Source organism: Pyrgilauda ruficollis, unplaced genomic scaffold, assembly GCF_017590135.1.
Source record: "Pyrgilauda ruficollis isolate IOZ18807 unplaced genomic scaffold, ASM1759013v1 scaffold62, whole genome shotgun sequence".
NCBI classification, from domain to species: Eukaryota; Metazoa; Chordata; class Aves; order Passeriformes; family Passeridae; genus Pyrgilauda; species Pyrgilauda ruficollis.
Genome location: NW_024527933.1, coordinates 3768380 through 3787062, shown reverse-complemented (window position 1 = coordinate 3787062; position 18683 = coordinate 3768380). Strand labels below are relative to the sequence as shown.

Sequence of the window (18683 nt, the reverse complement as noted above, 5' to 3'; positions counted from 1 at the left end):
TGGTGTTAACCAAAAAAAATAAAAAAAAAACAAAAAAAAAAAAAAAAAAAAAAAAAAAAAGCCAACAAGTTTTTACAGAAACTACTTCAGGTGACTGCTGTGAAAAAAAAGTCAAAAACAAAAGACCAAAACCAACTAAACCTCCAAAAACAAGGCAGAAAAGCCCTTTGTCCTCTGGCTGGTCTATATTTGTAACATTCCTCAGGATAATAGCTTGGTAGTTAAAATAAGCATCAATGAACTACGACATTAGACTTGTTTGGTAAGGAAGTCACAGAAAGTAATAGAAAGTGAGGAAGTTAAAAACTGAGCACAATCATTCTCTCCATGGAACATTCATATTTGTTTTGACAGAATATTCTTCTACAATGCTTGTGAAGCTTTGGTATGTTGAGAAAAAACCCACAGTACACTAATTCCAGCTGGATTTAGTGGTTGATAACGTGAATCCACAGATTTGTCTGGTATTGATTTGTTTCAAAAATACTCCAGTGAGTTGTAAAAGTTTCTCAGGAAAGTATCACACAGGAAGAGAACGTAAACCAAAGAGTAAAGTTTTCTGGACAGTCTGTAAATTTATGTGAAGAAAACTTAGTTCTTCCATTTCTACCCTAAGTCCTGCGTAAGAAAAGCAGACATGGTGCACATGAAGCAATGACCAAGAATTTGCACAAGGATTAGACAATCCTCATTTCCACAGAATGACTGGCTGCTAAAGCACTTAGCACAAACTATTTATTAGTTGCCAAAGCAACCAGTAAAACAAATGGCAAAACTAAATGTCAAACTCAGTGTTTACATGGAAAATGATAGTGTGGGGGTTTTTTATTATAAAATGCTGTAACTGCAGTAGAGATATCACTAATGTAGTACAGTAAGTTCAGAGGGTTACAAATGTGCAAACATCCCCAGTCTTTCTTCCTTCTGTTTCTAGATTTTCAACTCCTATATATCACATATTCTACATCCAATAATTGACCTCTTCTAATTAATTAAAACATATACTCTAAGTTTATTATGAGCTAGCTCTCAAAGCTGAATGGACTTGGCAATATGGGTTGAATTTTACCCCGGTAACAAAGAAGAGAATATACCTGTTTCAGATTAATTATTCCACGTTCCTGGTATGATGGTAACAGAAAACCTCTGGTCTAATTATTTTCCCCTCAAGAATTACACCAAGACCTACTTGGGGGAAAAAACAAAAAGGAAAAAAAAAAACCAAAAGGAGAGGTGAAGGTCCATCTCTGACTACTGCATAACAAATCCCCCAAAATAAGGGCTACCCACAGCAGAGGCCTGTCTGTTGCTAGAATTTAATGCTAGGTGTTAATTTTAATGAACGGGTTAATTAAAAATCACAGAATTGTTAAGACCAGTCTTTGAGTCACTTAGTATTAGATATAATTTTCTGGATATGGTAATTATTTTACCATTATTTTAACTCTTTATATTGTTTTTCAAGACAGAGCAAATATGCTATATTCCAGTGAATGAGTAACCACTTTTTATGTTCTGCTTAGCACTGCACACTGAACTTTTCCAAATAACATGATGAGAAAGAGTATGCATAACAGAACATTTCTCTACTGAGCTACACTTGGTGTGCAAATTCTGAGGAACGTCAGTTGCTTAGAAGGGTTACATTTACCATATATTGCATTAAATCTTTTCCTTTGTTCTGGGAAAATTTATTGAGTTATACCTTCCAAAACAACCTAGCAGCCCTACCATAAATGACAAGCACCTTTCAGCTAACACTGCAGGAACAGAGATGTCTTTTACAGCTAATTCAACGAGAAACTGTGAACAGTTAGCATGCTATAAGCTCGCCAGCTACATTCTCTCTCTCTCTCTCTCAAACCACAGCAAGGCAGAATGAACAGACTTAAGCTGCTGCCAAGGAAGTTGTGTGAATCACACGGCTCCCAAAAGCATTCAACTGAACTGCTTAAAGCTCCTTCTTAAATTATACTTGCGAGGGACAAGAATCTCTGCAGCATTATGGAAGACATTAAATCTTCCTGTGAAAGCACTATTCACAATTATATATGCATTTGGTAATTAAATGAGACCCTCTTAGCCACTAATATACAAAACATAGCTTGTTGTGAGACAGTCACTTTAATCAGATGCCTGCCTCCTGTTTGAATTTACTGGAAAACTAGTTGGCAAAAGAAGTGGAAAATGGACACATGGTTTTCTCCAGCACTTTGCAAATAGAAATGCTGCAGAACTTAACTGTTTTTATTGAGCCTCACACTCATAAAGATATTTCAAGGGGAAAAAGGAAACCCACAATGTCTCTGGCTACAGTAAACTGTTAATATTTTTTTGAAAGAGAGAAAACTGGGTAGAAGATAAATTCACAGTGCTGGCAAGTAAAATCCATTTCCGTCATCAATACATGCAATTATATTTTAAAACACAAAGATGACACTATTCCCTGCACTTAATCCAATTATAGGCTTTGGAATTATTACCAATGACATTGAACTTTTTTGTGTCTTAGGAAACACATGCTGATCTCTAAGGAGGCAGCATGTCACAGGCAAAACTCAACTAAACTTACTGCTATTAGTAATGTAATAACCTTTGTACTATCGGGACAACTGAACTGATGACTGGCCTTATGGGCTAAGAACTTTTAACTTTAAATCACTATTATCAGACTCCTATGCCTTAAACCATTACCTAGAACATTAAACTACTGCCCAAAGTATTTTGAGATCATCTATTATCATTGTAGCTTACCGCCTGCAAAGGACTTACTTTGGTAAGTATTGTATACTTACTGGTATACAATGTCCAAAGTGGAATCAATTTCAAGGTGTAATTTGAATCCAAATAAAATTGAGAGCAATACTTGTAAATGTGCTACTTTTAATTCTCGATGTTCAAATATCTCATTACTAATATTTGAGTATTTTTGTTCAGAATTATCCAAAACTAACATACGGCAATACTCCTATTTATTAATGTTGTGAAATAAACAATAAATTATTGCCTTCATGCTTAGATTTCTGTCTGAATTCATGCTAACTAATAAACCTTCTCCAGGAATAAAGTTTTCAGTAAAACTTATTTCCAGTAAAATGTACTGGATTCCATTTAGTAGCATTTTTCCAGCCACACAGGTGCAGCTCACTGAAAAATTCCCGTGGGTATTACAAAATGTTGATGGCATTCATTGTCTAACTGGCAGTGAGAATTCTCTAGCTGAGCAAGAAATAAATAGAGCAGTCCACAAAAGGGTCAAGCTTTCGAAGGAAATGCTAACAGAATAATAGAGCAATAGGAATGACTCAGCACTTGGTTTCTACTCATCACATTAATTTTCACTCTGAGTAAAGCAACCTTACATAGCACTGAAGGCCACTGCAGATTCAGAAGGGAAAATTCACCCTCTCCTAATACTACCAGATACTATAGGATCACATATTCAATGAAGTAGGTACTACTGAACATTGTCCCAATCATTTTTTGTGGACTCCAGCTGAGCTCACTGCAGTATCATGCTGTATTCCTTGCCTAGATCAGACAAGTTCAAAATTTTCGTTTCCAGCTTAGGAACTGCATTTTTAATTGCCTTCCATTAGAGTTCTAATAAGGTCTCAGCCCTTGATTAAGACTTACAGAGTACTGGTGATGATCATATGCCATGCTGCTACGACTGAAATTATATTCCATAATCATACAAATGAAGTGCTTCAACATCAAAGTTCAAGAGTTGAGCATGCAGACGTGAGTAATACAAAGTAAAAGCCAGAAAACAAAGAGTTTATTTCTCTGGTTTATATGTGTAAGAAAGATGTAATCAAATGAGAGGCAATGACTTCGTTTCAAGTCTTTAGTATGAAAAATCAAATCCTCACAAAAGCAGAAGAAAATGAGGAATGATGTGGTGGGTTGACTTTCATGGGCTGTCAGTACTCCCCATCCTTCACAGGACAAGGTGAAGAAAATACGATACAAAACCTTTATGGGCTGAGATAAAGGCAAATTAGTTTTAAAAAGCAACAACTGTGTACAGAAGCAAAAGAAATCAAAAGAAAAATTTATCATCTACTTCCCATCAGTGGGCAATAAGAAGCTACGGCCTAACCCAAGCATTGTAGCACATGCTTAGGAAGAAAAACACCTTAATAATAACAGCCTCACTACCCCCTTTCTCTTAGCTTTTATTGATGAGTGTATCATATAGTACAGAATATCTCTTTGGGCAGCTTAAATCAGCTGTCCTGGCTATGTACCCTCCCAGCCTCTTGCCCATCCCAGCCCATTGGCCTTTTTGGCAGGGGGTTGGGTTTGGAGAGATAGCCTTAATGCAGTGGCCACTGCTTAGCAGAAGCCTGGTAACTTATCAACACCTTTCCAGACACAGATACAGAGAACAACACTGTGATGGCTCCTGTGGGGAAGTTAACTTCCAAATCCATTTCTGTATGAACAAAGTGTTCATTACGAGCTATTTTTGAACTTCTAACAAACCAAAATATCCTGTGAACTATTCCTTTATGCAGCAATTAATAATACTGAGCATTAAGCAGGGAAAGGAAAAGCACCTTCCTAAAGAAACTGATGACCAGGTCAAATGTTTATCTGACTCTGGAAATAGCAATCACAAAACAAGGACAAACAAGAGGTTCCCTATGAACAACTGGTCATTTGACAGCAGCCAACATGAAGAGCTGGGAGGCAGAGGAAAAACACACGGAATTTTTCTTCGTTTTGTATTTAGCATCTTCCTTTTTCTTTCTCTCAGTTACTGTGCCTTTCATTGGTGAGAAAAAAAGACATTTTGAATGCCAATTAATGTCAGATGTGGTCTGGACTCCTTGGGGTTTTTACATTCACACATGGTTTTACATAATGAGACAGAAAATTGGCCATTCAGGTTCGAGAGATGAAAACAGAACAGCTTTTGAGATAATGGCTCATATAGCAGGAAGTACATTTCACATAGCCTGATGTTTGTTTAGTCTGGTCATAGCAATAAACAGCAGATTAGCATTTGTCAACTTATGGATGGTACTCTAGTTTTTCAGATGTTGCTAGAAGCTACTGTTGCTACAAATCTTTTGTCCTCTTGCTGTCCACAATGAAATTGTCTCAAATGTATGTGATCACACAGAGACCTGAAGGAAGAATTTCCTGTGTTATTCACTGCATTGTTGTTTTGTTTTTTTTTTTTGTACTGCAAGAAGGCTCTTTTTTCTTCACTCATTAAATAATGATGAAAACGCAAGCATTGTAAAAAAATCCCATAATCTGACACCTGTTCTAACACTAGCAAACACTCTGTGACGTCCCTTGAACTGGAACTGCTTTTGTATAAGTCAGCAATCTTTCTTGTTGATTCATGCTACTGATGTACCTCTGGGTTTTCCCATATACTACAGTATAGGATTTCTGTAATTAAAAATATTTCCTTACTCAAATTTTCAAATGATGTTTTATACCTGCAAGATCTTCTTTGGAGGAAACCAGTCGAGGAGAGCTGTTACCTGGCTCAATTCTTAAAGATAATCTGGAAAAACAAGTTTTTAGAGAAATTAACAAAAAAAAAAAAATTCTCAATAAAAGTTGAAAGAAATTGAAGAAGTAATTATTTTGGCAGTGCTAACTAGGAATTTTACTTTCTTGGAAGTGTAGTTATTTATTCTATGATGTAACAAAACAATTATTTTATTGAAGTAAATCACTACCTGTCAGAACCAAGAAAGAAACTCTGAGGGAAGTCTATGAAAGCAGAAAGAGAAATCATTATTTAATCCTCCCTCTCAATTCAAAAATGTAATCCAGTCTTTCGCCTTGGGGAAAAAAAAAAAAAAAACCAAACTAAAAAAGTTAGTAATTTAGATACAAACCTAACATTTTATTCCCTCTAAACATGAAAGCAAATTTACTGTTACCATGTCAAAATGTGCACACAGAAATAGCTATTTTGTTACTGTGACTTATAGAAAAGAAGCTTAATAGGGCAAAGTGACCAACACTTAATAATAAAGTAATTAGAAGAAAGTATTATATGCCACACTGCCTCACTCCATGTGTTTTATTATGTACTCACTCACTCCTGTGCTCTCAGCCCTCCAACAAATCTCAATGTCCCAATGCACATCACTTCTGCCATTTCTCATGTTTAGGCAATCTTAACTTGACATTCTCGGGTCCTTTGCTCTGTACCAGTCTAACAAAAAGGTATGAAGGACTACAATGTTAAGTAAATTTTAATGGAATAGGCATAAATCCAAAGGAAATAACTGCTGTCATTGCCCAGCAGTGAACACACACAAAAGCTGGAAAGTTTCCAGCTGCAGCACCCTGCTGTGCACCCCAAGGAAAGGCTTTCTGACTTCAGATAAAAACATGCAACAGGGTGGAGGGAGAAACCTATGACAGCATTTCAAAATACCACGTATGGCTCAGCCATTGCCTTATTACTCTTTATCTTTCAGTTCCTTCTCTACAGTATTCCAACATTGTCAATTACATTTTAGTGTGAAGTCAGTTAACAAAGCCATGGTCCTTTTCATGTTTTCGAATTTCTATTCTTCTGACAGTACTTTTAACTACCCAAAAGTAATGTATTTCAAGTAGGTAATGAATCATTCCATTCCAGACTACTTTTCTTTCTGTCCACTTGATTTCTGCAACCAGGAAGCAGTAACATAACTCTCCTAGAGTTACAATAATACAAGTCAGTGCACGATTCAAATGTTGATCACACGGAAATTTCTTTCAGTATGGAAAAAAGGCAAAATAATTAAGTTCTTAATGAAGATTTAAGGCAAGTGCATTCTTACACCTTCTTTAGTGACAAAAGCAAGTGAGATCAACTTCCATGCAACTACTTGCACTACACTATTTCTCTCTCTTTCTGTCTAAAATTATTCTTGTGAGGAAGAAAAGAGGAACATAACAGCAGGAAGAAAAGCCTAACATCTTTATGCTTTTAACAAGGTTTTAGGAAGAGCTATGCTATGATTACACCTCCTAGAAAGCACGCGTGTTGTGTGCTGCACTTAGAAATTTACTGACAGAGCAACAAATGAGTCTTCAGTGCTATCAAATGAGAGTACATCACTCTCCACTGGTCATCTCCCCAGAATATGTGAAGTTAGATAATGCTGGTTATCTGTTTGGTTGTGTTAAACTGTACTCTGAATCTTAGCCCTTTCTAAGTCTCTGACTTCCATGATGCCAGAATTCTGCAATGTTTCCAGAAAAACTAGAATGCAATTTATCTATTTTCAACCACCCAAATGAAATTTTGCAATTCCTCTGACATTCCATTTTCCATTGAGCAGCACAAGTTCCACACATGCACACACATGCTCAATGTTTCCCAAAGAGGACTTCTGAGCCAGAATCTGTGGCTCCTGAGAGGCTTAGTGTGATACTTTCAATAGATCAGTGCATACCTTGAGACCTGATGTGCTTACCACCAACACGCATCATCCATATCCTCATACACCTAACGACATTCTCACAGCTGAATGTTCAATGTCAATCACTAGCATCACTTTAAGTAAAAAACTACCTTGGTTCCAGCATGCCTAACAAACCACTCATAAGGCATAAAGACACTCAGTTTTGTGTTTGCCCCCGCGTATCATCAGAAATTCATCTCGGAAGTCACTATATTCATCCAATATCACAGTACTGTTAGGATTTATTTTTTGTTTCAGGAAACCTTTTCAAAAAACAAATCTTTGTTTTACCATGGTAAGGAAGCCTAGTTTTAGTGCATGGTCTAAATGTCGACATATGAAATTTCAACATTCCAAATTTATACTGCAAGAGTTCAGCTAAGAGACACATCAGGATAAATCCTAGATATCAGCCTCAGAAACTGTCCACAAGATACTGAAGCTTCAAAACTGAGGAGTTAGTATTAATAACCTAAGGTCAAACAAAAATTGAAAGTAAAATCTCTAGGGAAAAAAATCAGCATAGGGATTCGCTGAATTAACAAATACCAACCCACCATCGGAAATTAAGACAAAGCTTCTACAGGAACAGGCACAGGAAGAGTACGTGAAGGCTTTGTTCTTGGATTGTAGCAAAATGGCTGAACAATTTCTGGTTTTTTTTAAGCCTGATACTCAAAATATTTTCTGAACATGTTAGGGCAGGTATGCTCTGGAAAGTAAGATGGACGGACTTCTATTTCAACCTAGTTTTAAATAACACTTTGCTACTGGACCATACAGCTCATTTTAGAGTAACCTTCCTAGCAAGCAGGAAAAGAGGAACCTAACATAATGCAGAAAATAAAACAGGAAGTCAGTCTTGAACATAGTTCTTTCTCATGGGAGTCTGCTCTCCAGTACAGGATGGAACTACTGCTAGGACAGTACAGGCACTGTAACTCAATTTTTCTTGTATCAAGCAAGTGAATGAAGACAAAGAATAATCTTTCACGGAAGTTTAGCTGCTCCATGAGGAGGCTGAACAAAATTTATTAATCTTTGCTGAAACAAGGATGATGTTAGTTGCACCAAAGCAGTGCAGTCCTCAAAGCTGTCCCTTAGGGCATTTCTGACCATTATTTGCGTACCCAACAAGATGGGTCCGGCATATCTGGGACATTCTGGGCTGCCAGTCTAGCATTTAAACAGGAGGTCCTCTGACAGTAGGTCAAGCAACAGTAGGTTGCTGGGACCTTCTGCTGGAAGGATACCGTCCCCAAGTATCCCCCAATATTCTCCTGGAGAGGCTGCAGCCCATGGCTTGGACAAGTGGACTCTTCACTGGGAAACACCTGGTTGGATGACTGGGACCAGAGAGTGGTGGGGAATGGTGCCACATCCAGTTGGGGCCAGTCCTTAATGGGGTTCCCCATGGCTCAGTCTTGGGCACAGCCCTATTTAATATCATTGTTGATGATCTGGACAAGAAGATCGAGTGCACTCTCGGTAAGTTCATGGATGACAGTAAGCTGGGTGGGAGTGTTGATGTGCTGGAGGCATCAATGCTCTGCAGAAGGACTGGACAGGCTGGATTGATGGGCTGAGATCAATGATGTGAGGTTCAACAAGACGAAATGCTGGCTCCTGCAATTCAGTTACAACAACCCCATCCATTGCTACAGGACGGTAAAGAGTGGCTGGAGAGTGCTCCAGGAGAAAGGGACCTAGGGATGCTGATCAACAACAGCTGAGCATAAGCTCACGTATGCCCAGGTATAGGGGCAAGAAGGCCAATGGCATCCTGGCCTGTATCAAAAGTACTATGGCCAGCAGGTCTAGAGAAGTGATTGTCCCTCTGTACTGGTGAGGCGAAAACTCGAATACTGGATTCAGCTCTGGGAACCTTACTGCAGGAAAGACATTGAGGCACTGGAGCATGCCCAGAGAAGGGCAGCAAAGCTGGGAAATGACCTAAAGGATAAAACATTTGAGGAGCAGCTCATGGCCTGGATAAAAAGAGGCACAGGGGGACCATCTCTGCAATTCCCTGACTGGAGGGTACAGCCAGCTGGGGGGTCAGCCTCTTCTCTCAGGCAACCAGCAACAGGTCAAGAGGGAATAGCCTCAAACTGTGCCAGGGGAGGTTCAGGACGGACATCAGGAAGAATTTCTCCACAGAAGGGGTTGTCAAGCATTGGGAAAGGGCTGAACAGGCAGGTAGTGAAATCATCATCCCTGGAACTGTTCAAGAAACAACTGGATGTGGCACTCAGTTTACCTAGTCTAGTTGGCAAGGTGGTGATCAGTCAAAGGTTGAACTTGATGATCTTGGAGCTCTTTTCCAACCTTAGTGATTCCATGCTTCTGTGATTCTATTTTGTGTCCTGTGGAAGGGGCAGTCAAGCCGCAATTACAGCTACTGAACCGTCCGGCCACTGGATCACAATGAATCTCAGACTAACAGTGAAGGTTTTCTTCCACCCACTTTTCACCACAATTCTTGGTGGAAAAGATCCAGAGAATATAGCTGCCTGGGAGGCTTACTGAAGACAAACTGCAACCAAGGTTCACTGCTGCAAGTACTAATTTAAGTACTAACACTTACTATAAGTACTAAGCACCTGGCATTTAATACCTGTTCCCATAGGACTGGAACTAACAGAGTACAGCTAGGACTTCTATAGCACCATCATTGCTAGGAATCAATACAGCCTTTTAATTGCTGATCAATTTCTTTTGAATGTTTCCCCACAGCATCTTGCCTATCTGAACCTAAATTTGAACTGATTTTTCTGTAAGTCATCTTATTGCTATATTGGCTAATATGCACTGAAGAACCAAATCACAGGCACAGGTAGCAGCCTGATTGTCCTGTCCTGTCCACACTGATAATAGTGTAATACAAATAACAGTCTTCACACTGGTTTCACTCAAAAAACAACTGTGAGAATACATGGCCTGACCTAACGATGCCAAAAGGTCAGGAAAAAATTTCTAGGAATGGCTGCAAGGTATGTCTGGTTAGGAGAGGATATAGCATTGCGCCACAATGCTACACACTGTTAAAACTGAGCAGCTTCTGCAGAAAACAGTATATGGGCTGACCAAGAAAGATCCGTTATTTTTAGGATATGACATCATTGTCAGGGGTTTTCTGGAGCATTCCTACTTGCTGACAAGTACAAACCGAAAGGAAGCAATTGGACTGGCACAAAAAAATTGTAGAGAAAAGCTTTGTTTATATAAAGTGGCTGCCATATTTTCCTTTCCAGTGTAATTGAGGTTCTCATTTGGCAAACGCGTGCTGGGATTCTGCCAACACGTTTTAGGACAACTATCTAAGCGTCTCTCCCTGACAGCCTGGTACTGAGATAGTTCTGTTCTTCATGCCAAAGGTGACACACACTTCTCTGCAGAGAGCACTAAGGCTGTCCCTGGCTCAAAAAGAGCAGTCACTGCAAAGAAAAAGACAGAAGAGATTCTTACCCACTCTAAAAACTTAGTACTCTCTGCATTTTTAAAGCTTAGAGTTTCTTCTAGCAGGGGACCAAAAAATGCTATGAAACTAAAAGGAAACTGAGAGGAAAATGTGAAATCAAACACTCAAAACAAAATCCAAAAACTTCTTACCCAGTGTAAAAATGGAAGAGGAAGGAAAGTTTTCTTTAAGGGTAGATCTGACAAGTTTTGATGAATTAATTAAATTAATTATTTTAAAAATTACAGTTTTATTCTGATGAAACAAACATGGTAGAAAAAGATCAAAGTTCTCCAAAGTATATAAGCTGTAGCAAATTTCCTGTGGTGGTAAGAATCAAATCTTTCCCTCTTTTTAATACCTTTTGTGACTTTAGTCCAGTTTTTCCTTGCCACAGTGAAGCCTGAAAGAAAACCACTAAACTTGATTGAATTAATCTCACAAATAACTAGTTTTTTTTTAAAAATGATTAAATGAACTTTAAGATATATCAAATACATTCAAGCATTATTAGCAAGATTGCTACTAAAGTTACAGTAATATTAAAATTTTAAATGTAATTACTTCAACTTTTTACAAATATCATGTTATGGTATCATATGTTTGTGGAAAACACTTGTTTAATTCATTTTTTCTGAAATAGTACAGGTCATGAAAGCTGTTGTATACATGGTGTTAACACTGTTGCATCATCAGAAAACTCCATCTAAAAATCAAATTGAACAATATGAAGTTTCTTTAATCCAATCCAGGAGTTGTAGTCTCTACTAACTACAGTCCTTCACCTTTACCAATGACTACTTAGTTTAATTTTTCTGTCTTCACAATTTTAATGGAGCACAGAAGCATGTGTGAAATTAGTAAGAATTTACACATTCTGCCATAGCACTCTGGCAGGAATTCCAATTCCATGGAGCAGATACATTTTGCTATGAGAACAACAAACACTTTCTTTTTTTTTCCCAAATTATTTTCCTAGAGAAAAATCACTATTCTTAGTATCTGTGATCAACCAGACACAAAAGCACAAACATCTCAACTCATCACCAAGCACAAGCTTTTGAAGTGAATGACCCAATGCTCTTTCAGCTTCTTTTTGAAGTGAATGACCCAGTGCACAGCTTCTTTTGCGGAAGTGTAGCCTAAGCAAGGGGACAAATTTTAGACATTTTATCTCTATTTGAAGTATGCCCTGATAATACTTTGAGAAGTTCCAAAAGAACACCTTATCTGAATGCTTTTACTTTTAGAACTGCTCTCTCAGGGAAAGCAAAGTTCCACACAAATTCATCACAAGAATTCCTATCAACAGATCTGGTCAAGGTATAGTCCTGCATGCGCCCTGCTGGAGCCCGAGCTCAGAGGAGCAGCTGGAGTTACCACCAACTGCAGCTCTATTCAAAATTGAAAATACAAACTGTCTGACTCATGTTACGCTAAAACATGGGTTGTTTTGTCTCTGTTATGATGACACCTTTTCTTCCATCTCAGTAGGAGGCTGCACCTGTATGCCAGCAGCATCAGCAGTAATTGCAGCAAAATGTAAATGGTTGGTGCAAGTCACTCTTGACATGCATGTGTACATGACTCCACACGGTAATGTAGAGTCTTCTGATTACTGAATATGCTCTTCTCTTTTCACAAACACTAAATGGTAGCCTCCACTTCATTAACTGATCAGGTTTCAACTTAAAATTATTTTATTATTTGTCTCACTACTCCAAATAAGAAGAGGTTCCAGAATTCCATTACTCTGATAGTTACAAACCACATTTCAACATTTAGCTTCTAAAAATTTTCTATGCGTTTTATCCTTGTGATATCATTACAATTTCATTTAAATTTCTTTCTAGCCTCCCCATTTTCTTCCAGCTGTGTTTATACATAGTGATTCTCTTACCTAAACTTCTCCTTTCCCAGGTTAAGGCCCAACCTAGTTCTTTACATCTAGGGTTAGAAGATAGATTTTATTCATCTGATTGCACTGTCATTTATTTAAACCCTCAAGCATGCAAGCATAGATGGCCAGAACTGCACACAATGCTCCATGTAAGCTCTCACCAGCTCCTTCTGAAGCAGTATAAACAACTCTATTTTTTCATAGGAACACTATATTTGATAAGCAGTAGGGATGAATCATTTCATGGCTGTAGCTCACTTGTGACAGCTTTCTACAGATCAACACCATAAACTAATGTTAGAATAATTATATAACATTCTGGGGTTTGTGGCACTATCATTTTAGTCATCAGATTCTTTCTTTGTGATATCTAAACCACGTTCTACTTCAATGAACCCTTCCATCACTGCTTTATTAGCACACGGTCTAAGTACACATAAATTCTGAGACAAAATTCTTAACTGAAGTATTTAACAAAACTGGTAACAAGACTGGTTTTAAGGAAGTTCGTTACCAACTCTGCTCTCTAAAACATATGCTAAAATATTTTATACTAGCATTGTATGACTGAACATATGTTTGTTTTGAATACTTCAAATTCTGCTCACCTAAATATTTGTCAATAGCTAATTGTATAGCATTGCATCTAGCTTGGTTGAGCTATTTAAAACCTTGGTTCCTTAGTCTATGACTTAATTTGCTAGTTGTCTCAGAATTACTGGCCAAGGATTATCACTTCTTTTAACTAGAGTACATTCACATATTGACCAATGTGCTCTGCTTCAAACCTCTGTGTGGGTTAACTCTTCTCCAGGTCTTTTGTAAACATTGTTTTAATACGCTTAAACCGTCAAAACTTAAACCCCCAAATCATAAGTATTAACTTATTAAAACTAATAACTTGAAATTGGTATATGTTCTCAAGGTATTATTCATAATACTGTAGAGTCAATCCTGGACATCTTGGAGATGACTTTAGTGTTACTGAACAAAATTCTCAGAACACAATCATCATGTAATAGAATAAAGACTAGATTTTCATCTACACTGAACTGTTACTTTTCACTAGTGTATTTCACTTTGTAAATTTGCTTACAGTCAAAGAAAGACAGTCATTCTGAATTTTACTTAGCAGAAACACCCTAAAACATCTTCAGCCAAGAGCTTTTTGCTCAGCTCTTAACAAAACTAATGACTAAGTAATCTTTCTGTTACATTTCCCAATGCCTGAAGAAAAGAGCAGTACTTACTTGTAATTGTCATCTTCTACAAACTTCTGAAGTTCTTCAATGTAACGGACAGACTTCAAATACTTTTGCACATGGGGAAGTGTTGTGAGATGATCTGTGGAGTGTTCAAACAAACAAACAAAAACCATTAAGATTTACGTCATCCAAAATTATAATTTTTTCAGGGGTTTTTTTCTGGTTCTTATGATACCTTCATGGAAACAGAATTTGAACCTCCCTAAAAAATAAACTGGGCAGAAATACTACTTTGACTCTAAAAAGGTGTTAAAGACTTGACTGAGCAAAAGTGATGCTTTCAGTTGTTAAAGAAAACACAGATGCATTTCATCATCATGAAACCTGGTGGATTTTATTAGGTGCTATCTCACAGGTGGAAAAAAATTATCTGCTGCAAAACTGCTTGAATTTTTCGTTCATTGTTCTGGGGAAAATCAAAGCTCGTAGCTATAGGTATTAGTGGTTCTCATATGTCCAAGAACTAAAGAGACTTAAAAGTTATTAAATAACTAATTAATAATTACAATGCTGAATATCAAGAATGAAAGACACTAAGTTCAGAATGACAGAAAAACCTCTCGACACGTGGTGCATGGACAGGAACATGCCTTGTAGTACCTAACTTAAGTTTTGGTAACTGTTTTAAAGGCATCCATTATCCCAGAATATTGTTTCAAGGCCGCATTTTAATTTTCATCTTAATTTCAACAAAGGACTCAAAGTTAATGCATAGCACTGCAGCAAGATACCAAAACTGTAAAAAGGAAAGGCTCAATGAAATAAAGAGGTTTCTTTGTCATCCAAAGTATTCAGAGACAATATGAAACTCGCAATAAGAAAATGAGACCTGAATAATCTAGCTGTTCAGAATCATACGTTATTATGCCTAGTTCCTACCTTTAAATACTTCGAAATATCGAAGCTGACAAAAAAGGGCTGCACACTTAAGCATACACAGTTAACATCTCACCTTGTTTTTTTCACAATCTAACAATCCTTTTTCTTCAAGCTCTCCAAAACTGCAGCTTTTAAATTTTCTGAATTTTATTGTTTAGCTGCACTCAAGGCTTTTCAGCTTGTTACAAGTTTAAGCAATGAAAAGTCATGCAAAGTCACCAAGAGTACACTGAGTATTCCCTAAGACACCAAAAACAGCACGTTTCTTGATATACAGCTTCACTAGCAGGCTAGAACTGCAGAAATTATTTTTAGAGTAAAATTATGTTATGAAAAAGAAACAACCCCTCGTTTTCCTGACTTCATCCAGGAGCAACATATGTGCAAAACCTTAGCACATTGAACAGCTGCAGTGTAGACTGAAATATCTGTATTTCATTTTACCAGGATGCTAACAATAAAATGATAACCAAATGAACACATTCCACACTCTAGACATCGTATCTACTGCAAAGTAAAGGGAAGATGTTAAGATAATTCTCTCTGATTGCCTCTGGTGGAAACAGTATATAAGTCACTTGAAAGTAAGTCTTTTATACCCCATAGGTAACAGTAAACTCTACACAACCTCTGTTATAGCTCTTACAATTTCATATACATGCTTATTTGCCCAATGTACTGGTAAGACTGAAGCTACACAGAAGTGGAAGCTACATCACTTACTAGTGTTCAACTCTACCAACATTAGCTTCTCGTGTTGTCTCAAAATCTGCTTCCACAATTTCACACTAAAGAAATTTTAGTTAAGACTTGATAGGCATAACAAAATTTACCAACCATAATTGCAGGATACTTGCAGATCAGCTATTATTCGGAGAATATTGTTCATTTGATTGGATCTCTGTTCATTCTCCATTATGCTGTCTGAAGCAGGATATGCAGAATCTATGTAGATTAAATCCAAGAGATAAATTCCTGAAACAAACAAATCAATCAACCAATTGATCTAGTGTTTCAAACAGAAACAGTTGCATAATTTTTAATAAATATAGCAGCCAGAAGCTGTTTATCTGCCCTGTGCTCTGTAAAATTAAGTTTTATGATTTTTGTTTTAATCTTGGCAGTGATGTTTTAAACTCTTCTATATATATGATGTGATAGTAGGCATAGATAAGAATCAGTTCATTTTGCACAGAGGAATGACAAAATTATTCCCTTCAGCAGAAGACTTCAAGACCCGTTTCTCAAAGGAAAGCCTCAGGGCTGCCCCATGCCAAAGCAAACACACAGCACTAGCTTTTCAAACTTTGGCTCACATTTGTGCTACTGTGCACTGAAAAAAACTAGGATGTGAGGCCACCGGGATATTTTCCAGAGAGTGAGCTCATGGGCAGCTTCTTCCACAGGCAAGTATCATTTTCCAGTGATACTCACTTTTCTCCATTGTCCCCAGAAATAATTTTTCAGCTGGATATTGTATGCAGACAACAGTGTTCACTAGTTTATGGTCCCATGGAAGTAACAACACATGCTGAGGAAAAGCACAGCCAAATAATCCAGGACTACATTTATTAATGAAAATCACTCTGTGTAAAGGGGACAAATAATTTTTAAGTTGGTAAAAAAACTCCAAACCTGTAATAGCAAGCTTTTAAACTTCTACCGGAGAATTCAAACAAAGAATATTAGTAACAGTTTAAAGACAGGAAAACATGAATATGGCAAAAAAGTGGACTTCAAATGTAGCAGTCAATGCCACCCGGTTAGCGCATTTTGAGTCCTCCATCCACCAGACAACAATTTCCAAGGCTAAATTTTACTGAAAAAAATATTTATGGAGAACTGCAGTGTTCAGCAGGATGCAAACTTAGGTCTGTATACTTGTGTCTTGATTTACAGTTAAGCTTCTCCTATTATTTTCTTTATTCAATACTCAAGTCTTCTGAGAAAGTAGCACTGAGGTAGATAATAAGCATACTTTGGAGTTGATGGGTACTAACAAAGAGATCTCAAGAAAAATACTCCCAAGCCCTCAAAAAATCAGTGGCTATTCAGCTTCACTCAGTTCTGGAGAACCTGAATTGGAGAATGTAAGCTTTAAAATGTTCATGAACAACTACAGTGTGCAGTTGGTTCCTCGTTATGAAAGACTGACATAACATGCTATGAAAGACAAAACACTTTCAGTCAAGTAAACCACATGTACAAATTTATACTAATGAGAAAAGCTGAGCAGGTATTACTTTAAATAGCAGTAACAGAAACAAAGAGAAATCAGTTTTTTAAGGTATTTTCCTGCAAGTTAAAAAGTTTTCTGTTCTGCCACAGATTTCTTTTACCTGAGCAGCACTATTTATTCTTTACAATTCAGAATTTGGGGGGGTTTATGACAATTTGAAGGCACGAGGTGTAATCCAAAACTTACAGCACCTAAAATTGTTTCACAAATATACACTGTTGCAAAACTGATCACAAAAAACATCTGTGCAGATAAAGACAGAAAACCTGCATCATTATCAAATGTGTATTTTTTACTTTTTTAAATTTTTTTTTAATAATGATTATAAAACTATACTGAAAGATAGTAGGGCTAACAAAAATTAGGTGGTTAAACCACACCACTACTGCATACTTGATGTATACTTTCATGCACAGTGGTCTGTTAAGGGTCTGTGCAATTCTGCAAATGCAAGTAAGCTAGGAAACGGCTGATGTACGATATTTTTGTCAGTCAGACATTCCCTACTTTGCAACAAAAAATAATTAGCTGATAGAGAAGTATTTCACACAAACCTGGGGATTTCAATTTATTATTCTGAGGTAACATTTTGATCAAGTACTATAATAAACTATTACAGTTATTTGGTAAATTGTACTATGACTGTGAAAACCACAAACACATGCTGTAAAAGGAGGTAAAAAAAAAAAAAAGTTAAATGCTTTAATGAACAATTTAGTTCCCTACTTACAATCATGTACACTTCTAAAGATATTCCCAGCCCCTGAATGCACATATGCCGCTGTGTAACACAGATGTCTGGGCACAGAGCATTCCTTCAGTACAGGAAGCAGAGTCTGCAAGACACGCGGTAGCTGGCACACGTAACAGAAGAGAATCTATGGAAAGTAATTATTTTCCATTTTTGCTCCTCACAAATTGAATAGTGCCACTGGTTTGACAGGAGCACCAGAAGAGGCAAGGATGTATTTCCAATTTGTAGTCGACTATATTTATGAAAGCATTTTCCTACATACAGTAGTGTGGTTGTATCACACTAAACAAAGCAGAAGACAGAGGGACAGTAACTTATCAATTAGCTATGTGGTAGAAAGTCCAAACTACTACAGTCAGCAGTTTGTAAAACCAAAGACACCATTGTTAGGAGATTAGCTCATAGGCAAAAAAGCCAACTGTTTTGTGGTATTGCTGGTTTCAAGAAGACTGGATATTTTCCAAGGATTAAGGGCTGGAAAAATTTTCTACAAAACCAAATGTATATACTGGTTAACCTTGGTAGGATTTGGAATACTCTAAAAAAATCTGAAGACAAACCTTTGTTAAGGCAACACCATGTGATTTGTAACACACAGAAATGTATTCATCATAAAATGTCTCAAGAGAGACTTTACACATTTATGACATGGTCCCATGGACAACTGTCAAAGTGATTACAGGATTGGAAAGCTTGCCATATGAAAAAAGGCTAAAGGAATTGGGTTTGTTCACCTTAGAGAAGTGAAGG

The 18683-nt window shown here is 37.2% G+C and overlaps 1 protein-coding gene across 8 annotated transcripts in view; it reads right to left on the bottom strand.

Moving 5' to 3' along the window:
* Window positions 1-18683, bottom strand: part of RALGPS1 (Ral GEF with PH domain and SH3 binding motif 1) — a 69857-nt gene that overhangs the window by 18210 nt on the left and 32964 nt on the right. For all 8 annotated transcript variants that reach the window (XR_005956501.1, XM_041483831.1, XM_041483834.1 and 5 more), the window contains exons 11-13: window positions 15778-15915; window positions 14047-14140; window positions 5463-5530 (exon numbers count right to left, since the gene is read on the bottom strand). Coding sequence is in view for 7 of the 8 variants with exons in the window: in XM_041483831.1 (XP_041339765.1) it covers window positions 5463-5530; window positions 14047-14140; window positions 15778-15915 (300 nt within the window). In the remaining variant the exon portion in view is untranslated. The remainder of the gene's footprint in view (window positions 1-5462; window positions 5531-14046; window positions 14141-15777; window positions 15916-18683) is intronic.